The sequence below is a fragment of the Cuculus canorus genome, chromosome 7 (genome assembly GCF_017976375.1).
Source record: "Cuculus canorus isolate bCucCan1 chromosome 7, bCucCan1.pri, whole genome shotgun sequence".
NCBI lineage: Eukaryota > Metazoa > Chordata > Aves > Cuculiformes > Cuculidae > Cuculus > Cuculus canorus.
In genome coordinates this window covers 36,900,466-36,918,923 of record NC_071407.1, presented here as the reverse complement: position 1 = coordinate 36,918,923, position 18,458 = coordinate 36,900,466, and the positions used below count along the sequence as shown (strand labels likewise).

At 44.6% G+C, this 18,458-nt stretch overlaps 1 protein-coding gene across 3 annotated transcripts in view; it reads left to right on the top strand.

Annotated features, from left to right (window-relative positions):
* A1CF (APOBEC1 complementation factor) overlaps nucleotides 1-12,134 on the top strand; it is a 31,680-nt gene extending 19,546 nt beyond the window's left edge. For 2 of the 3 annotated variants that reach the window (XM_054071998.1, XM_054072000.1), the window contains 6 exons: nucleotides 711-808; nucleotides 1,684-1,954; nucleotides 3,450-3,658; nucleotides 6,354-6,490; nucleotides 7,103-7,236; nucleotides 9,692-12,134. In XM_054071998.1, coding sequence (XP_053927973.1) covers nucleotides 711-808; nucleotides 1,684-1,954; nucleotides 3,450-3,658; nucleotides 6,354-6,490; nucleotides 7,103-7,236; nucleotides 9,692-9,843 — 1,001 coding nt within the window. In that variant the 3' untranslated portion in view covers nucleotides 9,844-12,134. The remainder of the gene's footprint in view (nucleotides 1-710; nucleotides 809-1,683; nucleotides 1,955-3,449; nucleotides 3,659-6,353; nucleotides 6,491-7,102; nucleotides 7,237-9,691) is intronic. The other variant, XM_054071999.1, reaches the window with a different exon arrangement.
* The last annotated feature ends 6,324 nt before the right edge of the window (nucleotides 12,135-18,458 follow it).

Here is an 18,458-nt window from a genome sequence, read left to right as displayed (position 1 = left end):
ACCTCACCTACTCGCTTTTTAAACCCCTCCAGGGATGGGGACTCAATCACCTCTCTGGGCAGCCTCTGCCAGTGCTTGAGAATCCTTTCTGTGAAGAAATTTTTCCTAATGTCCAACTGAAACTTCCTCTGACGCAGCTTGAGACCATTCCCTCTCATCCTATCACCTATTACTTGGGAGAATAGACCAATACCCACCTCTTCAAAACCTCCTTTCAGATAGGTGCAGAGAGCAATAAAATCTCCCCTCAGCCTTCTCTTCTCCAGGCTAAACAACCCCAGTTCCCGCAGTAGCTCCTTATAAGACTTGTTCTCCAGTCCCTTCACCAGCTTCCGTTGCTCTTCTCTGGACATGCTCAAGGACCTCAATAGCTTTCTAATAGTGATGGTCCCAAAACTGAACACAGGATTCAAGAAGGGAGACACAATACTAAAGGTAGGATAAAACTGGAGAAAACAGGAGAAAACTGCTCCAATGTAATGGGAAACTTACTGGTGTCTGATCTCAAGTATTTCTAGTTTTCCTTGATATACTGCAGCATTTGTATTTATTTTCTGGTGGTATATGCATCCTAAGAGGTAAGAAGACCTTGTGTTCTTGCTCTTTCACCTTTGGTCAGCCTCTGCTCTCCAAGGGCTTATAATCCAACACAGTTGCTCTTTCAGATCTGTGTTTTCCAACTAAGACCCATTTCCATCTGTTTTCTGCAGGTGCAGTAGAGAGAGTAAAGAAAATTAGAGACTATGCCTTTGTGCACTTTAATAAAAGAGAAGACGCCATTGAAGCTATGAAAGCCTTGAATGGGAAGGTAAAGCTGCTGTAAATGCATATTCGTGGGCCATATATACAGTACATCGTATGCAGCTGAAACAAAGCTGCCTAGTTTATTAGCTGCAAAGAACATCCTGAAGGTGTTAGCCCTATTTTCTATTTACAGGCTGCTTTATATTCCTGAATTTCTGATGTACACAGACTGCTCATTTTGGCTTCTTGCTCTTTGCATTTATGCTAAATGTTTGCTGCTCACACTGTAGTTCACCCCTCCCAAAAAAAGAAAAAAAAAAGCAGAGCAAAGCTGAAATGAGGACCAGCAAAAGATTTGTGGTTCCTTTGGCTCATTCTCACATCCTTGTTCCACGTCTGCCAACAAAAACACTCAAAAAGCAGCGTGTGAATGGCAAACCAGGACAAACAAGGTCAACCCGAAACATCTGCTCCAAATTCAGATGCGGATTTGCAAGGAGGTTGCTGTATTTAGTACTTCTTGCGCTGCATGTAATTCACGGCACTGTAATGCAAGAGCTGTTCCCAAAGAGGTGTTAACCCTGCTCCTATTTTTAATGCTACTGCTGTTCTCCACAGGAGCATGTAAAATCTCACTGACTTACACGCTACTTTGTGGGGAAATGAAGCCGTTTGAAGGCTTCACAACTGTACTAATTTGGTTAAGGAAGTGCTCCTGGCAGGGGTCAGGGCTGGGTGCTCTCAATACGTTAAACCTTCACCCAGCCAGTGCCTTCTTCCACCTTGGGAGGGAGATTTTGGCTTTTTTGGGGTAGCCTTTGCCATCTTCTTGTCCCCTTGGCAAACTATGTGAGGAAACTACTTCCTTAGGCAGGATAATCCACATTTACTATGGAGACTTACACTTGTGCTTCTCCCCTGCTCTCTCCTGGCTTGAAGGTTCTGGATGGGTCCCCGATTGAGGTGACGTTAGCCAAGCCCGTTGACAAAGACAGCTATGTCCGATACACTCGGGGCACAGGTGGCAGAGGTACCATGCTGCAAGGAGAATACACCTATGCCTTTGGACACATGTACGACCCCGCCACTGCCTACCTAGGTGCCCCGGTTTTCTACGCTCCCCAAGCCTATGCAGCTATCCCCAACCTCCACTTCCCTGCCACCAAGGGGCTCAGCAACAGAAGCATCATCCGGCCCCCATCCATCCGAGGTAACTCCCATCATACCAATCCTCAATTCTAGCAAAATATCTCTTCTGGGGCTTGGGTGGCTGCTCCCTAGACTCTTGTTGAAGGCATTAGCTTTGCCCTAAATAGTGGATGCCTTTCAGAGAGGAATGGAAAACACAGGTTTTAAGTTCTGTCCTTCCCGAAGGTGCAGTGATTTTCCAGTAGACTAAACAGGTCATGAAAAAAAATAACCATTTTCCTAGAGCGAGCGTGAACCAGCTTCCAGACTGTACTTCATCCAGCATAAATAAACCACAAATCCTTCTGGTTTTGCCCAGCAAGGAAGACCAAGTAAAGCTATTTTCCTCTCACCCTTCAAAGTCAACTGTCTCAACCAGACACCACCACAGCTCTACGCTGTATTTCCTCTTTGCTTTGGAAGTCACAGGGAAAGTTTTACCAGTCTTGGTGTTTTCTGACCCAAAGCCATGGAGTTTCCCAAGAAAGTCATATTGGCCTCATGCAGGGTAGGGAATCAACACTGAAATCAAGAGAGCCATTAATTCTGTCCTCTGGAAGATGGACTCCTTTTTCTGGTAGATCATAAGCCTAATAATAAGCAGTCGATGAAAACTGAGAGTGTTTCTGAAAGCTGCTGGGACTCTGCCTATGATCTCAGGTGGCTGAACCTGGGATCAAATTAAATTCTCAAGCTCTGGTAGCTCTAAATTAAATATCATAGCAATTATCATTTGGTAAGCGCAGAATTAAATTTGGAGACTAAGAAAATAAATAAAACTGACCCTTTTATTTTCCTTCCAAAAATCACCTGTGGCAGTCAGCTTGTGCCCCCAAGACCATGGCCAGGTCCCACAACAGGCAGTCACCACAGCAGGACTGGCAAGGACCATGCCAGCCAATGTTTTCCTTCTTCCCAAAGAAGGGGACAGAGAAGCAGGAATTTCCATTCCTCTTCCACATGTTTTTGCCTGCAATGGTGAAACCCATGAAGGTTGTGTTGGAAAAGGTGCAGAGGTGATAACCCACCAGCCCTCTTTTGCCTTACAGTCTCCCCAAACTCCTACGGTGGTATCCTCGAGGTAAAACAGAAGCGTTATGGAGGGAGGTGGGGGAAGGATTTGGTTCATATAAGCAAGGGACTGTATAAACTCAGAATTCTTCAAGAAAGTGAAATTCAGCTGGTGGGCAGCAAATGATATCAGACATCCCCTCTCTGCCTTTCAAGTATAAATCTAGGCATAAAGATGTCACAAAATCAAAACCCACCAGAAAAGATGGAAACTGAGTCAGAAAGAAGCAGGGCTCTCCCAAAAAGTCTCACCTGTCCAAGTACATAAGCCCAAAAGGAAAGAGCATACGTGTCGAGCCTGGTTGATTCCAGCAGCAGGCTACCGGGGAGGCTCCTGCTATGTTCTCCCCAAACCCAACGAGTGGGGCTAACTTTTCCATTTCAGCGAGAATCAGGGTAATTTTTCCGGTGATTTGATTCAGTTTAATGCCTTCTTACATTCCTAGAAATTTACATGAATGTACCTGTAGGGGCTGCGGGAGTTAGAGGACTGGGAGGTCGCGGCTACCTGGCGTACACGGGCCTGGGGCGTGGATACCAGCTCAAAGGAGAAAAGAGAGGAGAGGATAAACTCTACGACCTCTTGCCAGGAATGGAGCTCACACCGATGAACCACATCACGCTAAAGCCCCAAGGGATCAAACTTGCTCCTCAGGTACATGTGCAAAAAAAACAGAATTAATTTCCCAACCAGAGGTTGTGTTTGCCCAAAATACCTTTGGGAAAGCAGCCTCCTGCTTGAATCTGGGGAACGATAACTAAGTGCCCATGATTACATCTCAAAAGACATTTAAAAAAAAATTAAATACAACTTGCAATAATAAAAGAAACAGGGGACAGGACAAGAGGGAATGGCCTGAAGCTCCATCAGGGGAGGTTCAGGTTGGATATCAGAAAAAAATTCTTCACAGTAAGAGTCATTGGGCACTGGAACAGCTGCCCAGGGAGGGGGTCGAGTCGCCTTCCCTGGAGGTTTTTAAGGAACGGGTGGATGAAGTGCTTAGGGACATGGTTTAGGGAGTGTTAGGAATGGTTGGACTCGATGATCCAATGGGTCCTTTCCAACCTGGTGATTCTGTGATTCTGTGATCTTGCGATACCCACCTGCCCTGCTAGAGAACAGCATCTGATCACCTTCAGAGAGCCCATGGGTGTAGGATGAAATACGTCTATGGCTGCCACTCCATAAAAGCACTGAGGGTAACGAAATTCTCACCCAAAATGGGTTTGATAAACACCACGCATTGCTAGGGGATTCACTAAGAAACTGAATGCGCTTATATAGAAAAATAATACACAATTTTTAAATCATTTGTGGGAAAAGAGATCTGCCTGCTCAACCCAGCTCAGTGCAGAAATTCCAGTTGCTCAAGGAGGCTTTTGAGGTGGTTGTGGTTGATTGAGGTGGTGAGGATCCAGGACTGGGATCCAGAGAGATGGCTGAGGGCACAAACCCAGAAGAAATTACCCAGTTTCTGAGAGTCTGGCTCTTACAGCAACTCCTTTCCCCTTACATCATCCAAAGAAACATGAAAAACTACCTCCACCCTGAATGTTGAAGCACATCTTTGCCTATTAACACTTACAGTTTGCCAAAATCTATGAAAACATCATTTTCCTCCTTTAGACACCTGGAAATCTCTTTCTCCCCACACCCCCTGCAAAATTTCAGAGTCCCCTGACTTTATTTTATTAACATATAAAAGGAGTGAAATAGCCTGAGTGGTGCTACACAGCCTCAGGGCAGGTGAAAACCACTTTTTCCTGTTCCCACCCATGCCAACACCCCAGTTCATGTATTCCAAATAATGCAGTAGCAGCCCAGGGCACCTGCAACACAAGTTTTTGGGGGCACATTTTCCCATCAGCTGAGCTCCCTAATCCCCTCAGTGCTAATATTTCACAACAGCAGGTCTTAAACGGCTACATTTTGCTTCATGACAGCTTCATTAATAGGACAGCCTCATTAATACTTGTCAGCTTGCTCAGCCTCTCCCATCCGCTGCACTGAGACTATTTCAATGCCATCTTTGAAGGACTGACTTTGTTCCCACTGTCTAGCTGGGATGTCTGATGTTAATATATAGATCTGCCTTATTGAGGATTTAAATGTTGATGTAACATTATAAAACTGACATCTGTATAAAGGCGTGGGGACAGCAGGGAACAAGTGTCGCCGTAGTCAAGAAACGTCATGAACTAGTTTATGGGCTCTACAAAATGCTAAACTTCAGTTGGAGCTATGAATGCAACGTTACAAGCAGCACTTTTAAATTTTACATTTTAATTCAAAATAAAATGAAATGTAAACTTTAAACAAGGTAGACCACAGGTTGGAGGCATGTGGGATCTCCACTCCAAGGCAGCTGGCAGCATGGCCAATGTTGCAAAGCCCCAAGACCCAACGTCTTCTCAGTTGAGTGTCAGGTTTGGTGGAGTTCCTTGAAAATAATAACTGGTCCGAGCTTCGCTCGCAGGGAAGACACAGGAACACCAGGCTGTATTCAAGCTTATTTGGGACAGCACATATTTAATGGGTTAAAAAAAAGAAATAGAAAACCAAAGCAAGAGTGTTTCTGGACAGCGATTCCCAATTACCATGAAATAAGCTGCGCTAGCGCTGGGGGCAATGAGGTTCAGCATTATGCTTTCAAACTAGAAACAGAAATCATCTATTGAAGCCTGTATAATTAATTGGATGGAAACAAAGCCTTTTCTCTTCTTTTTTTTTTAAAAAAAAGGACTATTTGGACTTTTCCTACCCTGTAACCTACTAAGCCAGGGAGGCAACGGAGCAGTGAAGATGAATGCAACCCTGTTAAGTAGAAGTGCATAGATAGAGTTTCTGGGGAGAATTCAAAGAAAACCACAACAATAACAGAATAAAACAGCTAATCAGCAAAAGGACTAAGATGTCTGATTTAACACGGTAATAATTAACTTCAGGAATGGAATGGATTTTTGAAGTATAAAACATTTAGATGAATATTCTATTTCAGGGTGAATGTAAGATCCTGTCTGCCATTTATTTCACATTTCTTTTGCTAAGCCTTGAGGAAGCTGCCATGACATCCAAGAAAATCCCTCGGAGGGGAGGAAGCTGACCAGTGCAGGGGCTGGAGCTGGGTGAGAGAGCTGCCCGGGGAGGTGGCTGAGTCTCCATCCCTGGAGGTATTTAAGAGATGGGTAGATGAGATGCTTAGAGATATCATTTAGAACTGGACAGGTACATTTGGACTTGATTATCTCAAAGGTCTTTTCAAGCCTAGAGATTCTGTGATTATATGATTCTATGAGAAGGCTACTGTGCAGCAGTTAACCCAAGTAAAAATCCCTTTTCTCCCTTCTAGATCTTGGAAGAAATCTGCCAGAAAAACAACTGGGGACAACCTGTTTATCAGCTCCACTCTGCAATTGGCCAAGACCAAAGACAGCTCTTCCTATACAAAATCACCATCCCTGCCCTTGCCAGCCAGAACCCCACCATGTATGTAACTATTTGAGGTTTCGATGAGTTTAGGATTTTTTTTAAGTTGTATTTTATTTAGCTCATCAAAATACAATTGCATGGGTCTCTATTTCCTTTATATACATATATTAGAGATAAAAACATCCACAAATGAAACTAGACTGGTGGTGATATCTGCTTGGTGCTCTCTCTCTGGTGATGCGAAGATTACAGTAAGCCAGAAATAATCAGGCAAAAGGGAGCGTACCATAGCTCTTGTGGGAAAAAGGAAGCAGCTTGAAGGAACACGCTGATAATCGAGCTCCAAATATGATTCTAAACGTTTCCGACCTAGAGCATTGTTTGCTGTGTATTTAAAGAAAAACCCAGACTGCAGTAGGCTTTCTATGGGAACGAAAATATGCAACATGCTCGGAAACATTGTTGTGTCCAAAATGAGACCCAGGGCCAATAAACTTAGCAAAGAAAGCAGAGTACTACAAGGAGAATACATCTGCTAATAAGTCAGCACAGTAAAATATTATTGCTGCTTGATATGTGGGATGATGCCATCCATGAGTGGATCAAAAAATCTTGTAGGAAAGTCTTTGAGAAAAACAAAACCAAGCTAACATTTTGCTGTACTCACAGACATCCCTTCACACCACCCAAGCTCAGCGCCTATATTGATGAAGCCAAAACGTACGCAGCAGAATACACCCTTCAGACATTGGGCATTCCCACGGAGGGAGCCGAGGTGCCTCCTGCAGCACCAGCTTTTCCAGGTATGGGAAGGTCTGTACAGCAAAGGTCTCCTGGAATGTTATTTTTCCTGCTTCTTCCTTGCAGATGTCAAGAGTGAACCCATTACTGGCCACTGAGGACAGACCTGCCTACGTTCCTCCATACATCCCTACCTTGACTCATGTTACTTATGTGTCTGATATCTGTATTGGGTTTAGTACTTTATACCCAAGCTGTGGTGTACACATCATCCAGCAACTCAGGCTGGAGACACCAGCATGGAGGGTCTCTGATCCAACCCTGCTCCCAGCAAGGCCGATGCCGCAGACACAGCAGGTTGCTTGGGACAGTGTCCAAGCAATTTAGGGTGGTGTTCAAGAATGGGGATGGCTCAGGGCCCAATACCTGGTATGAACCTCCTCTCTACTCCTTCCAGTTTGTGGATGCCTGCCTTCAACTGAGAGCCCCAGATGGGTTGCAGGATCCACAACTGGTGTCCCAATGCCACATTTAGGATCACTTGCCCTCCCTGGACCTGCTGGCTGTGGTCTAGCCAATGTCACCAAGGATGGAGTAGATCTTCCGCATTGCAAAGGTGCACAATTGATTGAGTCGCTGTCCATCCATCCTCTCCCAGCACCTCCAGCTCCTTTCAAACCAACACTTTTCATCCACCAAAGAAATTACACAGCAATGAAAGTGAGGATCTGATCCCAGCTGTCACACTCCCACTGGAGGGTTTTTTTTCCAATTTGGGAATTCATACTCAGCATCTCCTGCAACTGCCCAAAACAGTTTGGGAAGTCATGAGAAACACAAGATGGGAGCAGGAATTCAGCTCACAGGCATTACATTTACTGTGCTCTCCAGCATAACAGTTACTCTGATGTAGTGGCAGCAACGCATGCCAAACTGCACACGAGGAATAAATTAGTCAGTACTACTGAGTTGTTTGGAGTGTCTCAAGGATGGGCTTTAGAGAAAAATCTATCTGTCTTCCTGCCACAGAAGTCCGCAAGAGCCACAGAAAAATCAATTTGTCTGGATTTGAACAGGCTTCCACGGCGTGGAAACCAAATGGCTTCTTTATTGAATTCAGTCTCCACTTACTGCTTAATTATAATCTCTCCTTTTTCTTTCGTCCACCCTTATTTATTTGTCTTGGAAACTCAACAAATTGACGTACATTAAAGTTTCTGTTTGTAACGCACACTGGTCCTTGAGTAGGGCTTGCTGAAGCCCAGCTCACCTCGGGCGGTGCCCAGGGAGCAGCTCATTTCTCTTATGATGGTTGCAGACATGCTTTAATCGACAGATTTCTCAATTCCTAGTCAAAATGTTGCACCTCATTTTGCCAATGAAAGAAGATATTTTGAGTGGCTACAATACTCAAATTATAGTGAATTTCTTATGTTTTCCCCCAAGGTAACACCGTCAATGAGGTAACATGCCCTTGGTGTTGCCCAATATCTCCACTCCCCCTACGGAGAGGACCTTGGCTCTGACTGACCTAGGTTGATCCCATAGCCAAACTGGTTGGTCAGAGATTTTGGACCCTGGGAGATGCAGTTTGGCAGCAAAGCTTGGTCCAGCAGAACCAATGCTCCAGCTGCTCTTCCCAAACTTGGGCTTTGTCTTCATTCTTGATTCTTTCCCAACAACATATTGAAATCTGGTCGACATGCTGCTATATCCTGCTTTCAGACAAACCAGCCCCAAATGATGTTTGTTTTCCCAGTGATTCATTTTAAATCAGCAAAGCCAATGTTTTCTCATGGAAAATTTTGAAGTGTTGAAACCACATTTTCCGTTAGAAACTGGTGGGAAAAAAAATAATCCAGTTTACTCATTCATAGAATCACAGAACCGTTAAGGTTGGAAAAGACCTTTAAGGTCACCAAGTCCAACCAACAGCCTAACGCCACCGCTCCTACTGAAACATAACCCAAAGTGCCACATGTACGTGTTTTTTGAACACCTCCAGGGATGGAGACTGTGATATAGCATAGAGGGAGTTTCCCTCTTTTCTATCATGACTGCCCTGATTTGCACGTATTTTGAATGTGAAAGGTATCAGAGCCCTATTTTGTCTATGAAACTTGCCCAGATTTCCACTATATTACTTCATTTTCTCACTCTCCTCATGTGAGACAGTTCACAGAGCACCATTAACAAACACCCTCTTACCTCAACGATAATCAAAGTCAAGGAAAAACTATTCAACAGAGAGGGGCATTTTTTCAAGCAATGTGTCTAACGAGTAATAGGTGAGAAAAGGCATGAATTGTCCAGCTCTTTTCTACTGCCTTTAATGTGGAGAAAAAAATGCCAGAAAAGCCATTTTTATTTTAAATAGCTTATTCCCATTAGCAAATTCATTGCTCCCTACGTCATTCCCATCAACAGCGAAGCCTTCCTATCAAAACTACGGGGCAACAGTGAGTTTTGAACGATGCCTTTCATTAATCTGCACTTTTTCCCTCCTTTTCCCTGCAGGATATACCATTGCTAATGCAGCTGCAACTGTCACAGCCACTCAGCTCAAACAAGCAGTTACTATGGGACAAGATTTAGCGACATATGCAGCCTACGAAGCCTACCCAGCCTTTGCAGTCACTGCACGCAGTGATGGATACGGAGCATTTTAATCCTGTCTTTATTTGAGTTCCCTTAAACTGAGCACAGGTAGAAAAAAGATATCTCGCTCCGGTAATTCTTACACCCTCATGATTTTAAACTAACCCGTTGCCTGAAGTCAGATTTTATTTGGAGTTTCATTCTTGTAGTTCTTTAGTTTCAGAACAGGATGTTAGGGAAGGAAAAGGAGAAAATATTAAAAAAAAGATCACTCAAAATCAGATTTTCACACTTGAAAACAAAATCTCAGCCCAGAAAATGAGTGGCTTTCAAGCGTGTGTGTATACATACATATATGTGTGTATAGACATACGCTGTTGTGTGTGTGTTTACAAGCAACAACCTGTGCTGAAAACTGGTGGTCCCGTCAATGTTGTGACATTGGACAAGGGAATGATGGGGTGTCTCCAGCAAGGCCCCCTGTGCAACATTTGGTCTCCACTATTCACCCCAAAATTTCAGCCAAGCAGACTCCAAAATTTCTCAAGCCGGGCAGAACAACCGGCAAAATGAAAAGCTGCCCTTTGGCCACATGAAGGTCTCCAGTTTGCCTCTTACTGCCTCCAAGCATCCCATGCCACCAGCACTGTGGAGATGTGTTTAGGCATCTCAGATGTTTTTTTAAATTCATTCTCCGCAACCAAGGAAAAAAAATCATTTGTCACACTGGCTGTCTGGCCAGCCAACAGGCTAATTTTCCATACCCTTGAATATTAATTTGATCTTTAAAGCAGGAGGTAAGCATTCAGCAAATTTTTCCCTCTTACTTTGCTACTTCCCAGCCTTACTTACAAGTCACAAACCAGCAAATAACAGCAATTTTTTTTTACTTCCTATCCAATGGCACATTCAGTGAAAGAGAGAAAAACTTTCAGGACTATTAAGGTTGAGGAACAGAAAAGTGCTGTTCATTAGGGCCAGTTCTCCACTTAATTAGAACACAAGAGTACACAGCCACAGGCAAGTAATAACAGGCACCTCTACAGGAATAAAATTATATACAAGGAACATTTTCGACAGGATAGAAGGAGCCTTGCCTGGCTATCAGCACTGCTTTACACATTAAAGCAAGGCTGCTGTGACTCTTACAAAAATTAATTTAGTGCGAGATGGTTCCTGTCAACAGTAAAGTTCCTCTTGTTTTGGAGAGCACCAGCGTTGGTCTTCATTTGAACACTTTGGGGATGCTCAGAGCATCCTTTGGTTTACAGCAGCAGGGAATTATGCATTTATTTCTGCCATTGGATTGAAGTAGGAGTAATGATGCTCTAGAGATAGAAGAATCCAGTGTTAGATCATGACAGCTACCAATAATGCTATGTAATATATCCTATCTAGTAATTCATGCAAAGTAAACTTGAATTTGCTCGGTCAAAAAAACTCTACCCTTTTCGGGGTAGAATTTTCAGCTGGGTTGGCAATGCCCATCAGAGATCTGGTCCCAGATTTGTCATCCAGTGTAGACGAGGTAATGTGGCACCATTTCGAGCAGAACTTTCCTGTGCACCACCCCCAAAGCTGTACGAAGTATAACGGTTTGTGACAAGGTGTGACTACCAGGAGCTAAATATTTTCTAGTCTCCGGCTTCAGCTGACTTGATTTCACTAGGAATGGAACAAAACCACATAAGCTATATAGTGTGCAGTTCTATTAGACCCTTTCTATTTATAAAGTAGCTCATTAGTGTGATCCTGAAGGTATTACAAGCCCTCCGTGATTGCTGTTCACCCCACTTGGCTTCACAGAAAACAAGAAGCCTCTTCACAGAGGGCAAAATAAGCAAGAGTGTTATGGGTACTGTGGCTTTATTTTCTCTTCTGCCTATGTCTTTTATGCTGTGTTTGATTGCCAACGAGTAACATATCCATGCATATCTCTCTCTCTCTCTAAAACACTACCGTTGGCATAAAGTGTTTCTCAATTTCCATTTTCAGTAACTTCAGTCTGCTTTTTCAAGCTATTTATATAAATTCAGAAAGATGTCAAAGAAAAGGGCAAGAAGCAGTATTAAAAAGAATGTGCATGAAGCACTTATTTTTGTACGCGTAGTACAATATTTGTATAGAGTTTTAACACAATGAAGTGTAGTCAAAAATCAGACTATTTACTGGAGGACAACCATCGTGTATGTTTAAAAAGAATGAAGTGAAAATGGCATCTGAATCATCCATTACAAGGAAATTATAACTGGGGTTAAATTCTGTAAAGCAAGTCTATAATTCTAAAGTAATCCAAGGACATTAACTGGACTTTGAAATATCATTAAAGCTTTCTAAACCAACATGCATGCCTTAGTCTTTATACCCCAAGTTTCATCTGAAAGGGTTATCCCATCCATGGTAAATAAAAGCACACTTTGCTCTGTACTGATTGATTTGAGGTCAGACAAGCGAGGTCACATACCGCTCGGCAATGCCAAGAGTGTTTTCAACATGCACTTTGGTGACACCTGGCATGCACGCGCGGCAGAAAATCAGAAGTGTTGCAGTTCTGCGCTTTTAAAAATTAAGGGGGTTTTTTTTCCACTATCTTTTTGGCAAATATTTATCTGACAACATTGTAGGAAACCCTTTTTTCTATAAATTTACCAGAGCAGTAATACCTTGGTTCATTACCTGATGCCAATAGAGATGTCTCTGGGGTGACACCAATAGTGAGACAGCAATGTGCAAAAATAAGGGGTAGACGGGGCGATACATGATTTAGGACTGTGAAGAATTGGTTCCACCTCAGGAATAGCCTGTTTCCAGGTCACCAATAGGTAAATCAGCTACAGCACTGGCCATTTTAAGAAGATGAGGACCTCCTACTTGGAAGACAATGACTAAGTTAAATTACTAAGCAAAAGCAATTCCTGCTGCCACATTCAGTACAAAGGGGGTTGGGTTTGCCCCTTTCCAGTGAGATGCTGAGCCCAAGAAAAGGGGGAAGATCTGGTACCTTGCTCTTGATAGCACAAACGCCACTCAACCAAAGGTCTTCCTACCAAGAGATTTCACCAAAATAGCTTGACATTGTTCTTACAAGTCTACAAAGAGGTCAGCTGCATTTTGGGCTTTAGCGAGAACAGCAGCTCTGCCAGCTCTATTTTTTTTACCTCATTAGCTTTTCCTGATGTCCTGCTTTTTTTTTTCTTTGAAATCAGGGCAATGGTGGAATCAGCTTTTGTGCTTTAACATTCCCCTTCTCGGAGAACTGAGATTCCCTCTTGGCTCAGCAGCACCTGGCTGATCAGTTTCAGAGAGGAAAAGTGATTTTTCAAGAAATCTCCAACCCGAAACCCAAATTATAAAAAACTTTATTTCCTATTTGTAAAGATGTGGGTCTCCATTGGACAGCAACACAAAGCTAAAACCATATCCATCCTCTACAAAGAGGTAGACCAGGTCATCTTGAGTGCTATCACACAGCACATACAGGACAACCAGGAGATCAGACCCAGTCAACACGGGTTTATGAAAGGCAGGTCCTGTCAATCTAACCCGATCACCTTCTATGATGAGGTGACCCACTTGATGGATGAAGGAAAGGCTGTGGATGTGGTGTACTTGGACTTCAGTAAAGCCTTTGACACTGTTTCTCACAGTTTTCTGCTTGAGACACCGGCTGCCACTGGCCCGGAGAGGCGCACCCTCTGGTAGGTGGAAAACTGATTGGATGGCCAAGCCAAAAGAGTGGTGGTAAATGCAGTTAACTCCAGCTGGAGGCCAGTCACACGTGGTGTCCCCAAGGGCTCAGTGCTGGGTCCAGTTCTATTCAATATCTTTATCAATGACCTGGATTAAGGGATTGAATGGACCCTTAGGAAGTTCACAGATGACACTAGCCTGGGAGGAAGTGTGGATCTGCTGGAGGGTAGGGAGGCTCTCCAAAGGAATCTCAACAGGCTGGATCGATGGGCTGAGGCCAATGAGATGAGGTTTAACAAGCCCAAGTGCCAAGCCCTTGACTTGGGACAGAACAACTCCATGAATCGATATAGGCTTGCAGAAGAGTGGCTGGAAAGCTGCCTGGCAGAGAAAGACCTAGGGATGTTAGGCGGCAGACAACAGAACACGAGTCAACAGTGTGCTCAGGTGGCCGAGAATGCTAACAGCATCTTGGCTTGTATCAGAAACAGCATGGCCAGCAGGAGCAGGGAAGGGATTCTGCCCCTGGACTCAGCACTGGTGAGGCTGCATCTTGAATATTGTGTTCATTTTGGGCCCCTCACTACAAGAAAGACATTGAGGTCCTGGAGCGTGTCCAGAGAAGAGCAATGAAGCTGATGAAGGGGCTGGAGAACAAACCTTCCAAGGAGCGGCTGAGGGAAGTTTAACCTTGCAGTTGTTTAACCTTGAGAAGAGGAGGCTGAGGGGAGAGCTCATCACTGTCTATAACTCTCTGAAAGCAGGTTGTAGAGAGGTGGGTGCTGGGTTGCTGGTCTCTTTTCCCAACTGATAGGTAATAGGATGAGAGGGAATGGCCTGAAGCTGGGCCAGAGGGCGTTCAGATTGGACATTAGGAAAAATTTCTTCACCAAAAGTTTTATCAAGCACTGGAACAGGCTACCCAGGAAGGTGGTGGAGTCACCACCCCTGGAAGTATTTAAAAGACGAGTAGATGAAGTGCTTAGGGATACAATTTAGTAGTGGACAGGTACAGCTGGACTTGATGGTCTCAAAGGTCTTTTCCAACCTAGCAATTCTATGATTCTACGATTCTAAGTCTAAGACATTTTTGAGCTGCAAGGGATGAGAAGATCAATGACCCAGAGAAATCAGCAGATGGCCACACATTTGGCTGTTTGCAGGGCAGGAGATACAAAAGCTGCGTTTCACTTCTCCCTTCTTTCAGCCAGTCCTTTCCTAGAGGTTTCTACAGTACAAAGCCTTACACCTGAGATGCAAAGTGAGAATAAATCATGCCTGAGGATCACACAACAACTGCACTTGTGGAGCTGGGTAGACTGGGAAACATCCCAGTCAGCAACTATCTCCCATGTCCCACTGAAACCATCTCCAGAAATCCATGGGATAAGATCTCCAGTGACTTTCAAGGGGAGTTGCTTTACCCCTGAACTTGCATGACCCCCGTTTCCCACTAGCCCGGCTAAATCTCCCATAGACCATCTCATGTCCCCATGACGTTCTTACCTGGATTTCCCTTTTTGGATGGAAATATAAAACAATGTCGGAGGGTGACATTCCAGTCAGGAACCACAAAACTGCTGCCATTCACTCGTTGCCTGGGGGTCAGCCTGGCCCCAGTGCTGCTCATGGTACTGTCACAGGATGCTCCTTTCTTTCAAGGGCTGGAAACTATTGTGTCCTCCCACAACCCTGGTCTTGGCTAGAATTGCAATTCTCAGCTGCCCTTTGTTAAGTGCTGGTGGGGGGTTTAGACAGCCCCAACCCACCAATCCTTCTCCTTCGAGTGGTTGCACGGAATGGGCTGCTCTCTCCCTGGAGGTTCCCCGCCACCTCAAACTTTCTCCATGCCCAGGACCTTGTCCTGTCCTGCTCGAGCTACCAGCAGGAGATGGAGACGGTGCACATCCAGATTTGGGGAACCACTGGAAGAGTGACAGTCCTTGGTCTCCAGACCCACCTTGGGCATATGCAGCTCCGGTTGTGAAGACATTAAGCTGCAGATAGTCACTGATGGACCTGTAGATAGGTTGCACGCAAATATCCACTGTGGGACACAGGCAAACAGCACCAGACAACCGTAGGATCAGATAGATCCTAAAAGGCTGCTTAAAAGCCCAGAGACAGTAGAGGGATTCTCCCCTTTCCCCCCATTTCCTTGAGTCAGATCCTAATTTAGCATCTCTTCCGCACCTCCAGATGCTGTCAGTACATTCAGGAGGAGAAGATGCCGTGCAGGAGGAAAGTTGTGGTGTGGTTGGTTTTGCAAAGGAGCTTTGTGAGGAGGCTCAGCCTGCGGACACAAACAAGTTCCTCAAGTTCATACTAGTTTATATCCCACAATTAAAAGCAGTTGGAGTTCTGCTCGCCTCCCGAGCACGTACACAAGGCACGAACGGCCACACGTTGTAGGAGAGCAGCCTGAAAGAGGGAAGAGCAACTGTGACGAGTGATGCTATATTTAACAAGTGGCAAGTTGCCCAAATTCCTGAACATTTTTTTCTAGGTTTGCAGTCTGCTCAGCGTGGAGCTTGTTCTCGTGTGCAACGGCACTGGCATCTAGTGGCTGCTGGATTCAACCACGGAGCCCCAAAAGGCATGCAGGTGGGAGCTGACAGGCACAGCCTCCTAAAAGCTCTCTTTTGGGGTCAGGTGCTCACATTTTAGGGGGTAAATCTCACCCATGAGCATTTTAACTGTGTGACTATAAGAAAATACACAGTAATGCAATAATACAAACAAAATTGTCTTAAACAATGAAGTAAAATATCTCAGTGTTTCCTGAGCAAAAAAATGAACCATTATTCCCTTCCTCCCAATGTATTTCTTTTAGGAAAACAGGAGCACTCCTGTTCAATTTATTCCAGTTTACACAGTGTAACAAAAATGACAAGTGCAGCGTGAGTGATTGTGGCACGGGGATTCACTTGGCAGCTCCTGTGTTTTCTAGAGACGATTCAGCCCTGGTTTAAGGGGTTGTCTCATGTTTCACTTGGCAGGGTCTCGCATGAAAACGTGAGCAGTTTTGCAAGAAACTTTCTAGATCATTTTGCAACTTTAGCGTGGCTGCACTGACCAAGCCCGCCCCACGGCACAGTGTGGGGCTGGGGGAGCATCCTCTGCTGCTGTCCGTGTCCCACAGACACCACTGCTCCATCAGAGCCATTCAATGAGAGCAAACGGCTGATGGGCCACTTTGGTGAGGGATTAGGAAAGGACATCAAGAGCATCTTCACAGAACAGTGTTATTCTTCCAAAGCTCTCCCTTTCCTGACTCAATATTGTGACTGCTTTGAGCTCCTCTGGATGGGGATCTCTGAGACTGATTGCAGCTGGTTTAAAATGAATAATTCATTCTTTCCTACTGATTTTAAAGAGCAGTGAAATTATCTGATTGACAATTCTCTGAAGAATTAAAGAGATCTCGTACAAAACTGGTACACGTTGTTGGATCTTATTAAACATTTACAATTGTTTTAAGACTCTACAAGAATCCTAAATCCAGATCTGAAAGGCATATTTTTTGCTCCCTGTGGCCCCCAGATCTACCACTTACAGACCCTGGAAGAGACCTGGGGACTGTGGAGGCCACCCTGCTTATCACAACCTATGGCAGCACTGGTGGGAGGGACCTGCCAACAGCACTGGGTCAAGATGGTCATGGCTTTGTTCAGTTAGCTCCTGAAAATCCCAGGAAAAGATCCTCCACCTTTCTGGGAACTTTTCTGTGTCAAAAGCCTGGCAGCCAACAGCTTTTAGGACCATCCTTCCGCCCCTTTGATGAGATCTTCATTCTCTGCTTTGATGAAGCCCTTCATTATCTTTCCCATGGGTTGGAGGGCACTGACCTACCCATAGGTGATCCCAGTCCTCTCCAGGCTTTGGCCATCAGCTCTGGGCAGCCCTTCAGCCAGCGAGACCCTGCTCACTTTGTATTCTTGATGCTAAAATAAAGCAGGCTGATATCTATCCAGAGCTGCCTCACACACAGCTTTAACCCACAAGTTTAGTTCTTACTAACTCCCATTTGAAGCTCCCGAAGTATTAACTTACTGCAGTGAAAACCAACCACTGCTATGGTTGGACATAAGCCACCTTTCGTTAGCAGCTGCAGGTTCTGCCTCACCAACAGGTCCCTCCTAAAATCCCCATTTTGCATATTGCTCCTGGTGTAACCCTAGTGCCCTCCCACTGGAACAACCTCTGGCACATCCTTTTGATGCGTTCCGAAGTGATATTTAGAGGGCAAAATGCCATTTGCTGCCTTTGGTTGTGCTTGGAGGGCTGAGCAGGAGCTTAACACAAAGATAACGAGAGTGGACAAAGCCAGACCCAAAGCCTTTCTCACCCAGCATCCTACTTCTGGATCATGCCACAGATGCACCGTGTCTTCAGGTCAAAATGTTAGAGCAAACATACATAGTCCTTCTAGGGACTCAGCCTTCAGCTCATCTGTAGCTTTCTCAGGGCACTGGTAACTATGTGAGAGATTTTAGAAGACTTCTTTTCCAGAAACTTGCTCAGCATTCTCTTGAAATGACACAAACCCACACGTGGTGGGCATCACTCAGCCCACCTGGCGCACCGGTTGGTTCAAAGGTAACATTTGTGAAAGACGACACAACCGTTTAGAGGGAAAAACCTGCCAACTGCTTCAATATTTTATTTTGCAAACAATTGATCTTCCTTTCCTTACTGGAGTCCTCTATACGGTTGCTCTCATCAGACACCTGTGACACCGGGACCACTGGTTTATAACGAACTATGCACAATTCACTTCGTTTGATACTGTTGTCTCAGCGATGTGATGGCTTTTAACTCAGAGAATGAATCCTCCAAACACCTAAATTAGAATGATTAAATGAAATAATATGCAAACCTTTCCGATGAGTATCCATCCTATTTACCCCCTTACCGCCCTAGGAGCTCAGCTTTGCCAGTTACTTCAAGCACAGTTGAGGAGTCTTCTGATACTTTGTGAATTCAGTAGCTCTTT